This window comes from Dreissena polymorpha, chromosome 9 (genome assembly GCF_020536995.1).
Source record: "Dreissena polymorpha isolate Duluth1 chromosome 9, UMN_Dpol_1.0, whole genome shotgun sequence".
NCBI classification, from domain to species: Eukaryota; Metazoa; Mollusca; class Bivalvia; order Myida; family Dreissenidae; genus Dreissena; species Dreissena polymorpha.
In genome coordinates this window covers 41,310,545-41,326,578 of record NC_068363.1, presented here as the reverse complement: position 1 = coordinate 41,326,578, position 16,034 = coordinate 41,310,545, and the positions used below count along the sequence as shown (strand labels likewise).

Below are 16,034 nucleotides of genomic sequence, written 5' to 3'. Positions count from 1 at the left end.
ATTGAGAAGAGTTCTTTGTGTGCAGCTTAAATTTTAAATCGTTCTGTCTTAATTATTTGATTGTGTAATTCGTCTGTTTTTCGGACATAGTTTTTGAAAGGTTAAGCATTTGAAACGTAACTTAGTCAAACAACCGAACTTTTAATGTTCTGTGTAACATTAACTATATGCAATATACGTACACATAAATTCATTTATGAGTTGTTGTCTACATAATTTCTTGTTTTTACGTTCAACAAAAACACATTGCATTTAGTGTGGGCGATAATACTTGGCGCACTAAAAGCTACTCATGCAGTGCATAGTGCATTCGGTTATTTACGAAATAAAATTATTCGCCTCAGTTCTCAAAGTTCAAGTTGTACAAGATGTGTTTAAAACAGAATACCCTTAGCCTTGACATTTGAATTCATGTTCAACTTTAAGTAGTATCTCAATGTAACAAAACATTTGTGGTAGCGATGATATGTTTAAAATAGCTGCCATTATTCAGCCTATAAGCTGATGACTGTGCGTTAATTAAACAAAAACGATTAATTAAACTAAAATTTATATAACTTCTACTTTCGTTTCGTGTACTTTCGCTTTCGCAATGTTTTAAGCATAATTTTATTCTAATCGTTTAAAACTTCTGAAACGCAATTTGTCGCGTATACAATATTATTGAATACACAGTTACAATGAACATTAATACACGTATTTCAAAATAGCGTTAGTATAGAATAGGCAATACGTATTAATAACACAAGAAAATTACAAACTGACTATATACTACTAAATTAAATGAGTCGCGTTCTGTGAAAACTGTGCATAACGCATGTGCGTAAAGTGTCGTCTCAGATTAGCCTGTGCAGTCCGCACAGGGACGACACTTTCCGCTTTTATGAATATTTTTAATGAAGTCTCTTCTGAGCAAAAATCAAATTTAGGCAGAAAGTTTCGTCCCTGATTAGCCTGTGCGGACTGTACAGTCTAAACTGGGACGACACTTTACGCACATGCATTACGCCCAGTTTTCTTAGAACACGACTCAAATAAAAAGAACTTATTGTTAGTGTTTCAGGGTCTAAACCAACAATTAAATAAAAAACAAGCAATAATATGCGAAATGGGAAATGCTAATAAGAAGCCGTTATCAGACGAATGTGATACCAACTCTGATTCGTCATCAGACTCCAGACCCGGTGAAATTATACTCGTAGATCTGACGGACTCGGAGGAGGATTTAAATCCAGCAGACACCAAAGTTATTAAAAATCCATATCCAGACGCATTAAACGATGTCGAAAAATATTCTGACGGTGGCACAAAAACGCATGAGATGGAAAAAGAACAGGCTGGTATTAAACGCGGATTCCATGATATAGATGACACCGCCAGTCAAAGGAAAACGCAGCTGTTTTGTGGACCATGCAACATTCAACGCAAAACCGCCACTGCTATAACGTTTTGTCCTGTTTGTGACAACGATCTTTTGTGTGCACTGTGTTCATCGATCCACAATGCGTTGCCTGTAACGAACTCGCATACGTTGTTAGACGTTTCTGCATATCCGGATAAAAACGAAGGGGGAAATTTTGGTACAGGATACAAACCTATCTGCAACCTGTGTCTTATTCAAAAAGTTGAATCTGAAGCAATCCTTCAATGTCAAGAGTGCGAAACACAGCTGTGTGATTCGTGCAGAAATCAGCATAAAGCACAGAAGGCGACCCGTTCTCACAATCTAATAAACATAAATGACGAAACACCTAAGACCAAACGGTATGTTTGACGAAGAATACCACATTGTTAAGAATACCTTACATACAATAGATCATAGCAAAAACCCTAATGCACTCTGAATATAAATTATTTGACTTGGTTTTTCACTCAACAATCAAAGATGTCTTGTTCTAAACACTTTTAAAATAAACAGGTAGTCGTGCAATATATATCGCATACATTCGTTTACGTTTAACAATTTATTGTAATATACTATTTTGTCATTAACTCCTTTGAAAAATGATAATATGCGAACAGTTTATTGATTTATTTTATTTTATCATATCACATATAGAGCACGACTACAACCACCGTGTACTTCAACATCTCCGGACGAAGAGGAAACGATTAGTGATTTCCTAAACAATTTAGTTTTGCAGCTGAGAAAATAGTTCGAAGTTAGTCTATGGTCAACCTTTAACATATTCAAATCGATTGCATTCGATCTATCAATTTGTTTTAACATAACTGTACTGACGCACGTTCAAGTTAATTTCGCAGATCAATAGTCAAATGTATTATATAGTATCCACTATATGAACAAATACCTATTATGATACCTTCATCTGTCCCTTTCGTTCTTTGAGCAATTATAACCGTCTGTATTGTGTTCCAGAAAACTCCTAGTCGACCAACAGCACATTCCGTTACATCAGACACTCTCACGCTTGCATGGACAACGCCAACGCAATTTGAGGAGGGGAATTATTTTTAGATTCCGGCAAGTTCACAGAATGTACCCAGGTTCTGACAAATATCCAGTGTAAAACAGAGTACATATTTCGGGTTCGAGCTGTTTACAGCAACGGAGAAGGACCATACAGTGAGGAGAGTGCAGTAGTTAAGACCCCAAATTCGGCTGCCTTCAGATTGTGTGAGGTATCTGTGCGTAGTGATAATGAAGTTACACCTCCCTTTCGGTACGCTTTACCAATGCGCGAAATCACAGAGGCGCGAAATAATAAGGCTAAAACACGAAAGTTTGTTTTAGGAAAGATGTTCATGTATTTTCGATGATCGAATGTATACATACACATTCATGGATTGTTATTATGTTTATTTCATTTAAAAATGACGCCTTACTATCATAATATCTTTTATTTTTTAATGTAGTCGGTTAAACAAACATTATGATGCTGCGTATTCAATATTTTATGGCGTGGGTTGTGTTTTTCGTCTAAGTCGTTTTTGTTGTATCAAGTTTCTCACCACAAATATTGTTGACAATCGTTTTATTATTTGAATAAGTAATTTAGCGTTATCGTTCATTATAAAAGTTTTACAATTGGAGAATCATGTTATTATATGAATTACCATTTTATTTTCATGTATCGGCATGACATTTTTAACTGTTTTGCCAATAATTTTACACTTCATATTTAAGTAGATTCACTGTAGCTTCTTACTAAAATTCCTATTTGGTTAAACCTTATTCGCTTTGCAAACTTTATTACAATATAATTTTTGTATGTTTATACACAAGAACAATCAGAGATACCAATATATTAATGTCACATTTTTGCCTTGTCGTTGAAGGTTCGCCCAAAGACACTGATTGGAAGGAAAAGACCTTGCTGAAGATTGGAGAGACAGGGACAGGCAAGAGTACCCTTGTTGATGGAATGACAAACTACATTCTGGGGGTGACCTGGAACGATTCCTTTAGGTTTGATATTGTTAATCTAGAAGACGAAGAAAAGAAAAAGGTTGGAAATCAGGTAAATATGACAAACTTATTTTATGTTTATTATATTATAAATGTGCTGGAAGTATTTTTGTTATTGTTAGGAAATATCGACTTCACGGAAGTGATTTAGAAAGAACACATTTTTCATTTTATTATTAAAACTTATAAAAAATACATATTAATTTGTATTTGCTGTCAACGATTTATCTACCGCATATTCATACAAACAAAGACCGGGTGCACATACAAACAAAGAATAACTTACAATATCGAACCTAATTCCCATAACAGCATTACTGATCACGTGAGTAACAAACTCTTCAATTTGTATAATGGTTGTAGGCGGTTTCTCAAACAGAATGGATAACATGTTATACCATCTACCCGCACGAAGGAAGCAGAATTCCATATACAATCAACATAATCGGCACTCCAGGCTTTGGTGATACTAGAGGGCTTGATCGGGATCTGGAAATCGTTGAACAAATCCGAGAATTGTTTTCAGCGAAATCCCCAAGGGGCGTGTTATCTATTGACGCAGTTTGCTTTCTAATTAAAGCGCCGGATGCACGATTAACGCCAGTTCAAAGTTACATCTTCCAATCAATCATGTCCCTATTTGCAAAGGACATAGAGGACAACATATGCTCACTTATAACATTTGCCGACGGTATGGAACCCCCTGTTTTTGCAGCAATTAAAGAGTCAGGATTGCCGTTTGGTGAGCGTTTCACGTTCAACAATTCGGGTCTTTTTGCAAGAAACACTAGTCTTTCTCAGAGCAGTTTATCACCTATGTTTTGGGATATGGGTCTTGTAAGTTTCAGAAACTTCTTCAATCACATGGATTCACCGGATACAAAGAGCCTGCAACTGACCAGTGATGTTGTATATGAGCGAAGCCGCTTGGAAGCAACAATAAGAAACCTACAGCCAATGCTTGACGTTGGACTTGATAATATCAGCGAATTAAAATCGGAGATAAACATATTTCAAGAAAACAATTCTATTATCACCGATAATAAAGACTTTACGTATGTTGTTCCGACAACTAAACACATAAAAATCGATCTACCAAGTGGGTTACATGATACAAATTGCACATATTGCATTTTCACTTGTCATGAAAACTGCAATATTGCGAACGACGCTGAAAAAATCGGGTGTTGGGCAATGACTGATGGATTTTGCAGAATTTGTCCGGAAAGGTGTTTCTGGAATCAACATGCAAACACGCCGTACATTTTTGATTACATCAATCTTGATGAAACGAAAACATACGCAGAAATGAAAAAGACATATGAGTGGCATCGGGAAAGCTTCTAACACAGGAACAAGTGTTGGACAAAATTAGAGAGGAGCTTGACGAAATCGACGATATGATTCAAACGATGATGCTTGTTGTCCGCGATTGCAATATCCGTCTAGGGAAAATTGCCTTGCGTCCAAATCCGTTGTCCATGACTCAACACATTGATTTAATGATTGAAAGTGAAACGATGGAGAAGAAAGATGGCTGGTATGAGATGGGTTCAGACGCTGTACCGGTTCCGTAAGCGAGCACAGGTCGTGAATGACGCTGAAAGTTTTTTCAAGGAAGCAATAAACCTTGGAGTAACTGGGAACAGGCGTAAAGACAAAGAAACCATATTTCAAAGGTTTCGTGACAAGTTTGAAGGGAAAAGACACACGGATTGACAGCCAACATCAAGTAGTAGTGAAACGTATACTGTTGAAGAGTCAAATGCATGCAATGAGCAGCAACAAACTGATGACAGTGACATCACAAAATGATATGTTACCAACAGTAATTATAAAGATCAATAATATAATATTGAAGAATAATGCCCATGACGGTTTATCATATTTCAAAAAACAATGAGTTTAGGTCACCATGTCTATCTTGCAATTGTTGTTAATGTTTGAATAGGGTCTGACAGTTGGCTGTGATCAGAATGTGTTCATTTTTGGAATACCAGTTTTAATATTTCTCAAAATTTTCTAATCTGATAATGCCTATTGAAGTTTCTCTATTGAAATCTTATCGACTTCTTCAAGTTTATTTATCACATTGTTGCACACTTTGAAGATATAATCAAAGTAATTATTCGTGAAGATTGAGTAGTTTTGCGAGTTAAGTTCGTCTGTTGTGTCAACTCTAATTTTAATGTAAGAATGCATGGCCACATCATCTCTCAGTTTTTATTATAAGTTTTACTTACAGAGCGATATATTGAGCACAGACTTGTTAACACTGCAAGTACTTTTTAACCTAACAACGTATTAAAAACATTAAAATTGTTCACAGATTTAAGAGTTATTTAAAAAAAGTTAATTGAAGACATCACAGTGAACTAATATCTCATTGTACAAATTCAGACTTAACCTTACATTCCGATCACACTGGGTGTAAGCCTTGGTCGATTTAAAAGTATGAACGTTCCGAATGTTAATAGAAAATGGTTGATACATGATATTTGTCCTGAAATTATAGAGGTGTTATATGTTACAAAAGCTGAAATGAACATTATTTGCGTATTGTAACATCATAATAACAAGAGCTCAATTATTAAACCGAGTTATGTTTGGAAGACACCTTTAAACTTAATTCATAGTCTTATATATGTAAATGTCTACCAAATTATAACCATTGATTGATGATATGGTTATATCAGCCCATCAATGAATTAGCCAACCTGCCAACAAATAGATAATGCCTAATTAAGTTGAACAATATTGTTACCGACTGATTGCTTGATAATTTTGAAATCAGTTTGAATTAAATTCTCGTAATCTGGTGAATATGTGTCTGTTTTGTTATCGTCGAATTTATCTGTAACTACCTAATGAAATTATGTTAGCATGCAGATCCTACAGTTTGTATGGCTTGATTAACTTGTTTAAATATAAGTCAAACATTTTTTGTTCAATAGTATAATAACGTTCGTGATTAAGATGTTTGTTTTCATACTTTCTTTTTTCTTTTTGAATACACAGGCTTTGAATCAGAGTTTTATGTATACATGTGTATTCAATCGGTCAAAAAGTGGCATAGTGCTATGAGCTGAGAGCGTAAGAAACTTTTGTATAGGTTTATCATGCAAACTGCGATTGTGTGATTTTATTTACTTATAGAAACTGCTTTGGACGAAGCGGAAGAAATCACATTAAACGATAATTTAACCCTTTACAGTGATATAAAACCCTATTAACAACTTGAAATAGCCATCTAGTGCATATTTTTTAATTTAAGTATTTTGAGTTTATGCTGAGTGGCACCAGCAGGAAACTTCAAGATCTCACCAACAGACTCTAAAGAGTATGAGCATATTGGATGGAGGTCAGCACGGAGAAGTCGAAGATCATGGTGAACAGAACGACCAACACCAGTGCAGACATCACCATGAGCGGCAATAAGCTAGAAGATGTGATCAGCTTCAAGTACTTAGAAGCAACCCTGTCCAAGGATGGTAGCAGTACCGATGAGGTCTAAATAAGAATTGCCATTGCGACAGCAGCGATTGCCAGACTAAGAAGTATGTGGAAAAGCAGTTACATCAGCGTCCCCACCAAGTACAGACTCTACAAGTCCCTCGTAGTCTCCATTCTATTCTACGGCTGCGAGACCTGGACGCTTAACGCGGACACAGAACGCAGGATACAGGCATTTGAACATAAAAATCTCCGAACACTGCTTCGCCTCTCCTAAACGGAACACACGTCGCCAGGCACAACACTCTTAGTAAGACTATTATCCAGGGCACAACAGAGGGAGGTCGACGTCGAGGCCGTCTGCAGAAAAGCTAGATAGACAATGTAAAAGAGTGTACATTCCTTCCAATAGATGAATTACTCTCAGTAGCCGACAATAGACCTGACTAGAGGAGGATTTCTGTTTCGTCGTCCCTCATTTCCGTAAAGCGGCCAAAGCGGTCAAGGGATCGATGATGATGATGATGATGATGACGATGATGATGATGATGGTGATAATGAGGTAATGATTGTGGTGGTGGTGATGATGATGCTTATGATGATGATGATGATTGTGGTGGTTGTGGTGGTAGTAATGATGATAAGGATAATGATGAGGATAAGGATAATGAGGAGGAGGAGGATGATAATGATGATGATGATGATGATGATTATTAAAGCTGTGCGAATGGGTCCTTGATTTAAGTTTTCTAAACAACACGCACACAAAATATTTTGATTTTATGGGAATCGAATATCGAGCGCTTTATGATAAATAAAATGTAGATCGGATGTTATTTTATTTATCAAAATACTTTAAAATTGAATGACATATGAAATACACTATTATATACACTGTTATATTCTCAAATAAACGCGACATCTGCAAATACTATACATGGTCTTTTATGTTGAAAATCTTCTGTTCAAATCTTGTTACACACTTTTTTATTGTGCAGCGTGGAACGTACATATTTAGGAAGTAAAATACATTGTGTTCACACCGGTCTTACTGACAATAACGTAGTGATGTCACCATCTATGTATAGAATGAGTGAACTATTGATTTTCATTCCGGTTAAATGCAGTTTGTTGGTGTTCGCCTTTAAAAATAGACCAATTTCTGAAAAGCTGAGTTGGTTTTCTAAAGGTCAACTTTGCGTTTTCAAAAAACGTATACAAATCTACTGCATACCATTAATGCAATAACGTGTAAATAGCCGATAATATATATGCCTAAACATCAATCACAATTTCACATGCGTAGTGCTCTTCTACTTAGTCGTCGTCCTAATTTATAAGAAAACGGATGTTGAATGCGGAGAGACAAGGCTAACGTTATGTCTGGTGATATGAAGTGAAACTGCAGCTGCATCATCAAGAAAGTGTACTGGACACGAAACACACATATAAATTTAAAAAGTCAGGTCACCGCCTTGAAACGATCGATGCAAGTAATTGAGGAAAAAACGGTGTTATGGAGCGCGAATCGTCAAACTTGACACCGAGCAAATCACTTCTCTAGCGCATTTACACAATTGACAGCGAAAAAAACACTGAACAGACAAAACAAAGAAACTAAAACTAGTATCAACTGCATCTCGTTTATATATAAATATCTATAGATACATTTGATTATGTAGTTAAATTTTCAGATCATCACCAAGCAATTTATGATTGAAGCCGCAATAATGGTTGTGAAAGGCGTTATTACATAGTTTTGGTCGTGTTCATCAATTTCCCATGCAAAGTCTTGAAAATATCAACTGGTATATAATGTTTTAAATCCTCTGCACATTTGACTCAGTGGTGGAGAAATAATAAACTAACTAAAACAAACCTTTTAACACTGAACATAATCATGAATCATGTTTGAGGCATAAATATGTCTATCTTTTGAAATGTAAAGAAACTATATTATGCTCTTAATGAATGATGTTCTCATTGAAAGTATTGAATGTTCAATATCGTCTCAAACATTAAACAAATACCCATTAGTATTCAGCTACTCATTTTGAACGCTTTATTAGAAATTGATAAAAAAATACCCAAATGCATCGCCATACATTCATTACTAATACATGCAAGCATATCGGGTTTTGACGACTGCTATTGAGACGACATTTCGTGCTGTAAGTGGTCATAACTGATTGAATGTGTTGAAATTTATTTTGAATTGCGTTACAAAATACGGTTTTGTTTGGTTTCTAGGCAAAACGTAAGTATATTTGCACGTTTATTTGTACATTTATGTGAACATACGCTCAGAGTATTCATGAAGAAAGAATCTCATAACTTGAATTAGCAGCTTATGTTTCAATAAATAATTTAATATTTGTCGCAAAACGATTAAAACACATGTTAAAAAGCATAACACATATTTATATTACTGGACCGAAATTGAGAGGCTGGTACTGACCGTTAAAATGCTATGAGCGCAGTTTTATTTGTAACACTCCCGACTTCAAGTAATTTGTTTAGTTATGTGTTTTGTACTGTGTCGGGTGTGTTTGTACTGTGTATTACAGTTTGGCAATGTGATCTTTTGCCATTAATAATGGGCCTTGTGCCCAAATTAGAACAACAGGTTCCACTGACAAGAAAACACCGTTGATGACGACATTTATTGTGTTCTTGTTAAGGTCACCTTATTACAACGTGTTCATAGTAAGCGTTTGAGATTACGATTTGTCTGTCATGCGTTGTGTGCCAACAATTACGCTCTAAACACTCAAGAGGCCACAGTTATTTCCAATGGTTAGTTTACCTTGACACTCCCTTTATCCGTCATCCGTAATGTTCATGTTATTCTTCTAAAGGGCACTTGTATTGTCAAATCTTAAAGAAACTTTGTCAGAACATTTATCCAAATAATATCTCACTCGAATTTAAAACTGGGTCATATGGAGTCTGAAACCATAACACTATGTCACATAAAAGAAAAAGGTGATGAACATCCCTTTAACCTTATTCTCATCAAACTTGATCATAACATTTGTTTTTATATATTTAAGTCGAGTTCAAAAATGCCTCCGCCCTTTGAAAAACAAGGCGCTGTGAGAGCGGGGCATTTTTCCTCATATGACAATTGTGAAACCTGCTAAAAAAGCAACATGAGCGTCCAATCTGCATGACACTATTGACTTGCTAATACATCTGATCTAATAATAATTATAATATATTAATCGACTTTATAATGGTTCTGGTACGTTAACAAAATCCGCCATGGTGTAGGGAAGTTTTCATTATTTGGCTATATAAAAAACATTGTTAACGCCCTACAAGACCATGTTTTGTCCAATTAACATTAAGAATATTCGTATAAATGATATATCGGCCCTTTGAAGAAACAGTTAGTTGCGTCCTTTGAAAACATTAGGCCGACAGAGCTATCGCAGTTTCCTCATAAGAATAAAGTGAAACTTGGCATGCACTGTAGACGTGACATGTGTGTCCCATCTTCACGAAACTTGCTAGAAATTGTGTTTAGTGATATCACAGTCGAGTCATAACATGTTCGGGTTCGTTAAAAAAAACATGCATTCCGGGGGGGGGGGGGCGGAGCTTTTTAAGTGAAACCATGTAAGTACTCTGTAAGTTTTTGTTTTCCCAATATTTATCAAACGTACTCAGAAGATTTGTTCTTATGATTTTGCGGCCTAGTGCACAATTGTTCAGAAAACACGACAAAACTGCTTAGTTCCTGTTGGTCTCGGGTGAGCGACCTAGATTTTTTGGTACTCATGTTTTTGAATACCAAATGTATGCCTTGAAATATTCGAATCAATATTTAGCTTAACGGTTGATGTAATTGACACCGTTTCTTGATGATAGTAGGACATGCAAGCATTGAACATATTTTCCATTTAATTTTTTCAGTTCTTATGTTTCATGTTTTGTAATAAGTGTAACTTTGTTTAATGTAGGTATAAGCATCCTAGTTCAGTATGGAAGATAGAAACGAACAATCAAACTCAGCATTACAAAACCATGATAATTTGGATTCTGATGAATCCTTTGAATCATTATCGAGAGGTATAACAGACGGGCTAGATGCTTCTGGTAATGCAAATAATTATACATCTGTATCTGTAAAAAGGCCAAGACTCTTAGATTTGTCAGATGATGAAACATCCACTGAACTCGGTTCAATCAGCAACGAGAATCGCTCGAATGAGATTACAGTTGAACAACGTTCTTTACAAGATGCTTTTACATGCGCCGAGATACAAAATGTAGGCAATTTGGGTGATTCCAAAAGAGCTCTTAGTTGTGAACCGTGTGAAATTCAAGGCAAAACTTCTCAGGCTTCGACGTTTTGTCCGAGTTGTGAAAAAGAGATGTTATGCGAAATCTGCTCAACAATACACAGGGTATTGCCTATTACGAAATCACACGATCTTCTGGTTATTTCCGAACATCCTGCATACAAACAGATGGAGAATGTAGATATCCCCTCCTGCGGTCTCTGCCTTTTGCAGAACGTTGGTAATGAAGCAAGTGTCCAATGCATGCAGTGTGAAACGTTTCTCTGCGATGCATGTTCCAAACAGCATAAGGCTCAAAAAGCGACCCGCTCACACAAACTAACATCAATTGTGAAAACAATCGACCGGTATGTCAAAATGATGTGATGCTTTTTTACACCCCTTACACCATGTTAAGTATTGATTAAGCTCATCTTGTTTGAATTAAAGCATGACAGAAAGACACTGCTTAGTTTTATTAATTAAAAAAAAATATTATTATAAAACTATAAATAAAACCAAATAAAAAGATATATACATTCGCTTTCTTAATGATATAACTATTTGTTTACTCTTTTTGCAGGTCACATGTATCTTGCGCCGACCACAACGATAGGGAATTATCTCAAAAGAATGTTGTATCTCCAGACACAATGAAGTTGGTGTGTTCCTTATTTTAATCGTTCCATATTGTTTTTCTAAAAACAGTAAGAATAACTACTCATGTGTTGGGTTCATAAGGTGAAGAAAACGTAATAGCCACTTGTCATCTTTAAATTAGGGGCCATCTATACATATTCTGGTCATGCAGTGACCATGTGTTCCAATAAAATTATGGTCAATTAATTTATTATTCAAGCTTTTGAAGCTCGACGTCGACTGAAAGTCTCACTCAAAAAACAATGTTCCACATTGTATGGTATAAGTGAACCTTTACTATTAATATACGGCACTTTTTTTAAATATCTGTATGTATAAGCTCATTTATTTTAACAAAGCAATGTTTTTTTATATACAATTTATATAAAATTTCTCCTTAATATAAGCAAACATTAGTTATCTTTAGACAAATGTACGTTTCGAACTTCAATTTACTTTATTATGGATTTATCGATAAATTATTGCGTTGTTACAGTCGCTTGAATCGGAAACGTGTAAGGTCTCTTTTTCTTTTGAGTATTGATTAACCAGCTCCAACAATTTCTTGCAGAAACAACCGGGTCGACCAGAAGCTTTTGATATTACTTCTGATTCTTTGACGCTTTCATGGACAAAACCTGCCCTTCAAGCGGACGGGGATTATTTTCAAATAGAATATAAAGAATTAATACAAGGGTCAAAGTGGAAAACTTTTACCGGGGAATTTACTGAATCAACGCAAATTCTGACGAATTTAAAATCAGAAACAGAGTTTGTATTTCGGGTACGGGCCCTTCAATGCGACGGTGAAGGTCCGTATAGTGAAGAAAGTGCGGTTGTCAAAACGCACATTTCCACAGCCTCTCGTCTGATTGGTTTCTCCGTCCGTCTTGATGAAGAAACCACGTCACCGATTCGGTATGCCTTGCCAATGTGTGAAGTTAAAGAGGCAAGAAATAGTAGGGCTAAGACACGAAAATTCTAAGTGGGTAAGGCTACGTTTTGATTTAATATCGCATAAATGCTGGTGTGACTCATAGCAGTATACACCCTGAGACTATCTGAGTTGTTTGTAAGATGTCTTCCTTTGTCGTATATCGCTCATATAACAAACATTGCTTTATTTTATTTTATTTTATTTTAAACAGGAAAGCGGGTGTTATGGAATATTGTCCGATTTTATACATCAACGCCAGAAAATTCTTCCATTTTACAAATATTACTTTACTATATCTATATTAAAGAGTGTTTATTAAAGTGTGTTAATTATGTACTCAATTTTAATTATCATTTTTTGCCATTGAACTGACTTTTGACAGAATATCTATGTCAAATTCATTGCTTAACTATATAACTATAACTATATTAACTGTATGCTTCCTTGAAGAATAGACAAACCAATAGCAAGGCAGAAACAATTTGCTTTATATTTAACGATAAAATATATCAAGTTTGAAAAAAAAGCATACAGAAAATGAAACTTATATGATTTCAAATGTAATTGTAAACAAGGAAAATTACTTTATAATTAAATGGTGCAATTGGGATACCTAGAATATCACATATGTTTACAAATTTAATGTTCATGTATAAAAACGTATCTTTTATGTAAATAAGAGTTACTAAACTTGTGTGTGAACACGTCTTGTGTGTTGTTTCATTTGAAAGGTCACCATCAGAAACTCGGCCAATATGTACTCATCTCGTATGTGTTGTGTCTTAATAGGGTCGCCATCAGGCACTGATTGGAAGGAAAAGACCTTGCCGATGATAGGAGAGACAGGGACAGGCAAGAGTACCCTGGTTGATGGAATGGCCAACTACATACTTGGAGTAGCATGGAGTGATCCGTTTAGGTTTAACATCGTAAATCTGGAGGAAGAAGAGAAACAAAAGATAAGAAATCAGGTGAACAATTCTAATATTTTGACCTAAAGACGAAGTTGAAAAAGGCAGGCGAAAATTCACAAGAATTTTCATATTGAAAGAAGAATTTTTTTTTTTTAACTTACATACCATGGAAACCAAGGCATGTTCTAAAAAGCGATTACAATAGATTAGAGTTTTTTCATCGAAAATTCGAATTCAAACAATAATAACATTATATATTGCAAAGAACTGGTCCACTATTTATCATAAACAACAGGAAGATGCATAATAAAATATATAATTTATTTTACAGCTTTTATATAATATTGGCCAAACGCGAAATCATATTTTTTTTCTTTTACATTTCCATTTAAGGCCGTGTCTCAAACAGAGTGGATTACCTGCTACACTATTCACCCTCAAGCGGGAAGCAGACTTCCGTATACAGTCAACATGATCGACACACCAGGCTTTGGTGATACAAGAGGACTTGAACGAGATCAGGAAATCGTGGAACAGATTCGAGAGTTATTTTCAGAAAAGCCTTCAAAGGGTGTGTTATATATTGACGCAGTTTGCTTCCTAATTAAGGCACCTGATGCACGTCTTACGCCAATTCAGAGCTATATTTTTCAGTCCATCATGTCGTTGTTCGGAAAAGATATAGAAAACAATATATGCTCTCTGATAACATTTGCGGACGGTATGGATCCTCCAGTTTGCGCAGCTTTGAATGAGTCGGGATTGCCGTTTGGAGAACGTTTTACGTTTTATAATTCTGGTCTTTTTGCAAAAAATACGGGTCTGTCTCAAAGCTGCCTGTCGCCAATGTTTTGGGAAATGGGGCTCGTGAGTTTCAGAAACTTTTTTAAGCATCTCGATACCTTAGCAACAAAAAGCTTGCAGTTGACGAGCGCTGTTCTGTATGAACGAAGTCGCTTAGAAGCAACCATCCAAAACCTCCAACCAAAACTTGATATTGGTATCAACAAAATAAATGAATTAAAAGCTGTTTGGTTGGTAATGGTCTATAATTAAACACCATATGTTAGAAAGAATATTTCGATTGTTCTTTGTGTGTGAAAATTAACTTAAGATACTTTCAGTTGGAAAATATGCTGGACTTATGCACTCGATTTCTAAAAAGGTGTATTCATATTGTTCGCTGTAAACTTTATTTTCCATCTATCACTTATCATTATCAATTACAGTATCGCAGTTTATGCAGCCTGGCAAGTATAAAATTGTGTTGTTTTTACGGTATTCACGAAACTATGTCAACGAAAAGTGCCTATAAGGGACAATATTTTTGTTAACCCGATCGCACACTAGCAGTACGGCGTCGATATGAATAACCCACGATTTTTCTCTTGTAGAAGTAGTTGTAGTAGTACAAATAGTAATAGTAGACATAGAAGTAGACGTAACATAAGAAGTAGTAGTAGTAGTAGCAGTTATAGAAGTAGTAGTTGTTGTAGAAGTAGTAGTAGTAGTAGTAATAGTAGTAGTAGTAGTAGTAGTAGTAGTAGTAGTAGTAGTAGTAGTAGTAGTAGTGATAGTGGTGTTAGTAGTAGTAGTAGTAGTAGTAGTAGTAGTAGTAGTAGTATAGTAGTATTAGTTGTTGTTGTTGTTGCTGCTGCTACCGGTGTTGTTGTAGTGTTAGTTTAAGTTTGAATAAGGTTATTGTGTTTTCATTCTGCTCTTTTAAATGTTGTTGTTATAATGTTCTTTTTGTTCGTGCGTGTGTGTTGTATTTCGGGATGTGGTTGTATGTCTTATTCTATACTCTCTGCACGAAATTGTTCAAGGAAAGTGACTAACTACCATTTGACCTTTGACCTTAAATTGTGTTATCTTTGTGTTTTTTCACAGAATATATATCAAACTTAAAATACATTATTTATTTATTTAAATACGTATTATATTTTATTCCGAATACGAACTTATCCATATATTATTTTATTAAATCATTTGTTATTTCTGTCACAAGTTATGTACAACAAGTAGCGAATCGTATAGCTTCAAATATTTTGGAAATAAATATTGTTTTATTTACAGAGTTTATGTTTTTGAAAAGGAATCCTAAGACGGATTTAGCCCTACTAGTATTTTAACGTTGCATGACAATCCATTTTTCACAAAATGTATAACTACTAGAAAAAATATAATAATGGATTTTACAATATTATTATGATTGTTATTGTTATAATTATTATTATTATTAATGATAAGTTTTATGAATATGTGTCGAAGCACCTCTTTAAAGCACCACTGCTGCTGTGAAAATAGTGCTATAGATCACAAATATACATAAAAAATATTTATTATAAAATACACACGTCACCTTTATATCAGTA

General features: G+C 35.1%; 3 protein-coding genes across 4 annotated transcripts; all 3 read left to right on the top strand.

Moving 5' to 3' along the window:
* Positions 1 to 2,156, top strand: LOC127845984 (uncharacterized). Its single transcript, XM_052377163.1, has 3 exons — positions 1 to 100; positions 1,064 to 1,764; positions 2,060 to 2,156. The coding sequence occupies exons 2-3, from the start codon at positions 1,109 to 1,111 to the stop codon at positions 2,154 to 2,156; spliced, it is 753 nt and encodes a 250-aa protein (XP_052233123.1). The 5' UTR covers positions 1 to 100; positions 1,064 to 1,108.
* Positions 2,157 to 2,396: 240 nt separating this feature from the next.
* On the top strand, positions 2,397 to 6,192 carry LOC127846402 (uncharacterized). Its single transcript, XM_052377619.1, has 3 exons — positions 2,397 to 2,643; positions 3,301 to 3,482; positions 3,794 to 6,192. Exons 2-3 carry the CDS (start codon positions 3,387 to 3,389, stop codon positions 4,775 to 4,777), a joined length of 1,080 nt encoding a protein of 359 aa, XP_052233579.1. The 5' UTR covers positions 2,397 to 2,643; positions 3,301 to 3,386; the 3' UTR covers positions 4,778 to 6,192.
* Positions 6,193 to 9,008: 2,816 nt separating this feature from the next.
* On the top strand, positions 9,009 to 15,697 carry LOC127846401 (uncharacterized). Of its 2 annotated transcripts, none has more exons than XM_052377617.1 (6): positions 9,009 to 9,054; positions 10,849 to 11,537; positions 11,753 to 11,831; positions 12,380 to 12,797; positions 13,535 to 13,716; positions 14,053 to 15,697. In XM_052377617.1, the coding sequence occupies exons 2-4, from the start codon at positions 10,870 to 10,872 to the stop codon at positions 12,791 to 12,793; spliced, it is 1,161 nt and encodes a 386-aa protein (XP_052233577.1). In that variant the 5' UTR covers positions 9,009 to 9,054; positions 10,849 to 10,869; the 3' UTR covers positions 12,794 to 12,797; positions 13,535 to 13,716; positions 14,053 to 15,697. The 2 variants fall into 2 exon arrangements, with proteins under 2 accessions (XP_052233577.1, XP_052233576.1); XM_052377616.1 differs by having other exon boundaries at positions 9,027 to 9,140.
* Positions 15,698 to 16,034: the final 337 nt, after the last annotated feature.